Consider the following 3,519-nt stretch of genomic DNA (forward strand, 5'->3'; position numbering starts at 1 on the left):
GTAGGGTTCCAAAACCCTACTCCCGCCGCCGCGTCCGCTTCCTCCGCTGCGCACGCGCTTTGAACTTCCGGCGAGCAATCGCGGAGCCGCCGCCGCTTCTCCACTTCCTCCACCACCACCGTGACCGCATGGCTGGAGCGGGCAGCCGCGGGAGGGGAGGCGGGCAGATTGGCGGGAGCAACTCACCGCCGCCCCTCCCTCCGTCTTCCACTCCGAGGCCGAGCGGCGGAAATGGAACCGCTCGGAAGGCGCCCGGTTATGCTACGCCAATAGCGGCGAGGGGTCTTCCTCCGGCGCGTCCGGCCGTGAGCTAGCGCTGCCACTAGTCGTCAGCAGCAGTGAGGAGGAGGAGGAGGAGGAGGAGGGGGAGGAGGAAAAGGTGCCGGCGCGCGCCGTCCTCCATTCGGGGACTACGTCCTCAATGATGAGGAGGAGGCGACGACGATCCAGTAGGTCTCCGTCATCTCGGAAGCCGTCCGTGCCGTCCGCGCTTACGAGGCGGCGCAGAAGGAGGTGGTCGTCCGCCATGTAAAGCAGGAGGTCGTCGACCTCAACTCGGAGTAGGCCACCGACGGCGTAGTCCTCCGCCGCGCGTACAGTAGATCGCCGCCGGGCGAAATTATAGTTAAGTTTAGGAGTTGGTCGCCGACGACCACCTCAAATGTAGTCCCTTTTGCGATCGAAACTATCGAATTATGCAACTACTATGTTTGAATTTCACTTTTAAACTTCTTTGCTATCATCAGTTTACCGGTAAAATTTGAATTCACGTTTTTTCAGTTCCGAATACGGGTGTTGTTCTGAGCCTAAACCGCTCGCATTTTGCTTTTTGGGAGACTAAACTTCATTTTTTCAGTTTCAAAGAATAAGGACTCGATAGAGATGCTCTAAGCCCGCCGTAGACCGCTTAAAGAATACAAGTGCGTAAAAGTTAAATATGAAATCACTATGCGTGGAGCAGTTGCTGAACATTTTGGGGGAGATGACAGACTGTGAAGGGTGAGCAGGTTGAAACCAAGGTGAGCAGTGGAGCTGGTAATTAATGGAGTCCGAGGAAGGGGGGAAAAAAAAGCTGAGAAACAGGGCGGCCATGGCGAAGGCGACGCCACCGAGGAAGGTGGGTTTTCTGACATGGCATTTTACGCATTGTTGAACTATTTGGATATGCGCAAAGTTCGAGAAACGCCGAATCAGGCCATCGGATAACCAATAATTTAGCTTATCTGGAATTCAAACGTGTGGTGCTTGTGCTTACGTCCACCTTGTACAGTTGCTTCTGCAGATTGGTTTTAGCTTGTGCAGGATTTGTCCTTGAGCCCAGGCATTGCATATTTTTTTGCTGGCAGATGTCATTGGTTGGGAATCCTATGAGATGTATGAGGCCGCTTGGCATTTTTCTTTGAAACCGCCCTTGCATTTGTCGTTCAGAGTTCATCACAGAGCAGAGAAATATGGAGGGAAGCATCGTGCTCTACACATGGATGGTCAGGGGCCACCTCCACCCCATGACGCAGCTCGCCCACCGCCTCGCCGGGCTCGGCGTCCCCGTCACCGTCGCCGTCGCTGACGTCCCGTCCACACGCGACTCCCCTGACACCATCGCTCGTCTCGCCGCGTCCTACCCTTCCGTCTCCTTCCACCTACTCCCGTCGCCGGCGGCAGCGACCCGTTCAGCGGGCACGGCCGACCCCGACGCCGACCCTTTCATCGCACTCATCGCCGACCTCCGCGCCACCAACCCCGCCCTCCTCACCTTCCTCAGGTCCATCGCGTCCGTTACGGCTCTCGTGGCCGACTTCTTCTGCCCGTACGGGTTCGACGCCGCCGCGGAGCTCGGCGTCCCGGCCTACCTCTTCTGTGCCTCCGGCGCGTCGGTCCTCGCGGCCTGCCTGCACATCCCCACGATGATGCGCTCCGCCTCTGCCTCCTTCGGGGACATGGGGCACGACTTGCTGCACTTGCCCGGAGTTCACCCGATCCCGGCGTCCCACTTGCCAGAAGCGCTCCTCGATCCCAACGGCAGCCAGTACGAGGCGTTTCTCTGCCTCCTTGAGCAGCTGCCGAGAGCCAATGGCTTCCTGTCGAACACCTTCGAGTGGCTGGAGCCCCGCGCCGTGAAGGCGATCAGGGACGGCACTGCCTGTGGCTGTGTCCGCCCCGGCGTGCCAGCACCGGCATTGTTCTGCGTCGGTCCGTTGGTAGGCGAGGAGAGGGGACGCGACGCGGAGAAGCATGAGTGCCTGAGGTGGCTAGACAGCCAGCCTGCGCGGAGCGTGGTGTTCCTCTGCTTCGGGAGCGCGAGCTCGGTGCCGGCAGAGCAGCTTCAACAGATCGCCGTGGGGCTGGAGAAGAGCGGGCACCCGTTCCTCTGGGCCGTGCGCGCGCCCGTCGCGCCGGACGCCGACTGCACGAAGCGGTTCGAGGGGCGTGGCGAGGCGGCGGCGGCGGAGGCGCTGCTGCCGGACGGGTTCTTGGACAGGACGAGGGGGCGCGGCATGGTGGTGTCATCCTGGGCGCCTCAGGTGGAGGTGCTCCGGCACCCGGCGACCGGCGCGTTCGTGACGCACTGCGGCTGGAACTCGGCGCTGGAGGCTGTCTTGGCCGGCGTGCCGATGGTCTGCTGGCCGATGTACGCGGAGCAGAGGATGAACAAGGTGTTCATCGTGGAGGAGATGAGGCTTGGGGTGGCCATGGACGAATACGACGAGGGGACGGTGACAGCGGACGAGGTGGAGGCGAAGGTGAGGCTGGTCATGGAGTCGGAGCAAGGGAAGGAAATCAGGGAGAGGATGGCCACGGCGCGGGAGATGGCAGCCCATGCGCTGGAGATCGGTGGATCGTCGACGGCAGCACTCATTGACTTCATGGATCATCTGCCTTCGCGTTTCTATCCAAATAGTGTGATAGGATCTGAATTTTAAAACTCAGCCACGCCATTTCAGTTGATTTCAGATTGATGTGATTGTGTCGAATATTATACTCCCTCCGTTCCTTTCTATAGTGCCTATAGATTTTTGGCATTTGTTTCAGAATATAAGGTTTTAGCTTAGCTTTTTTTCAATTACCCCCTCCCCGTTCAGCCCCCAAAATTGTTATGGTAAGTTACGAAGATATGGATTTCCCAAATTTTACGTTGATCTCAAATCGTTCAGCTAGGAGTCTTGTGTAAAAAATACTCTTGCGCTAATTTTCGTGCCAAAAAACAATATGCACTATCGGAATTGCTTCACACACGACAATTTTCATACGATCTCTGTCCGATAACTCTCCCGCAGTGCTACTCTTTGTTTCTTTTTCTGCAACTGAACATAGCGCTAAACAACCCTGTGTACCCCGTCCCACGTGGCCACGTTCCAAGCCCCAGCCCAACTATTTTTAAAAGAGACAAGATCGTTGCCTTCCATTGATTAGAAAATGAGTTGTCTGGTTAATTAACCGAAAATCAACTGAAATTGGTACTCCTTTAATTTATTTTGCCTAAGAATTACACTAAATATATAAAGACTGTTGGCATAAAAT

At 56.7% G+C, this 3,519-nt stretch overlaps 1 protein-coding gene across 1 annotated transcript; it reads left to right on the plus strand.

Annotated features, from left to right (window-relative positions):
• Window positions 1-1,443: 1,443 nt before the first annotated feature.
• LOC127345894 (anthocyanidin 5,3-O-glucosyltransferase-like) lies at window positions 1,444-3,049 on the plus strand. Its single transcript, XM_051372418.2, has one exon. It carries the CDS (start codon window positions 1,452-1,454, stop codon window positions 2,919-2,921), a length of 1,470 nt encoding a protein of 489 aa, XP_051228378.1. The 5' UTR covers window positions 1,444-1,451; the 3' UTR covers window positions 2,922-3,049.
• Window positions 3,050-3,519: the final 470 nt, after the last annotated feature.

The sequence above is a fragment of the Lolium perenne genome, chromosome 3 (genome assembly GCF_019359855.2).
Source record: "Lolium perenne isolate Kyuss_39 chromosome 3, Kyuss_2.0, whole genome shotgun sequence".
Lineage (NCBI taxonomy): Eukaryota > Viridiplantae > Streptophyta > Magnoliopsida > Poales > Poaceae > Lolium > Lolium perenne.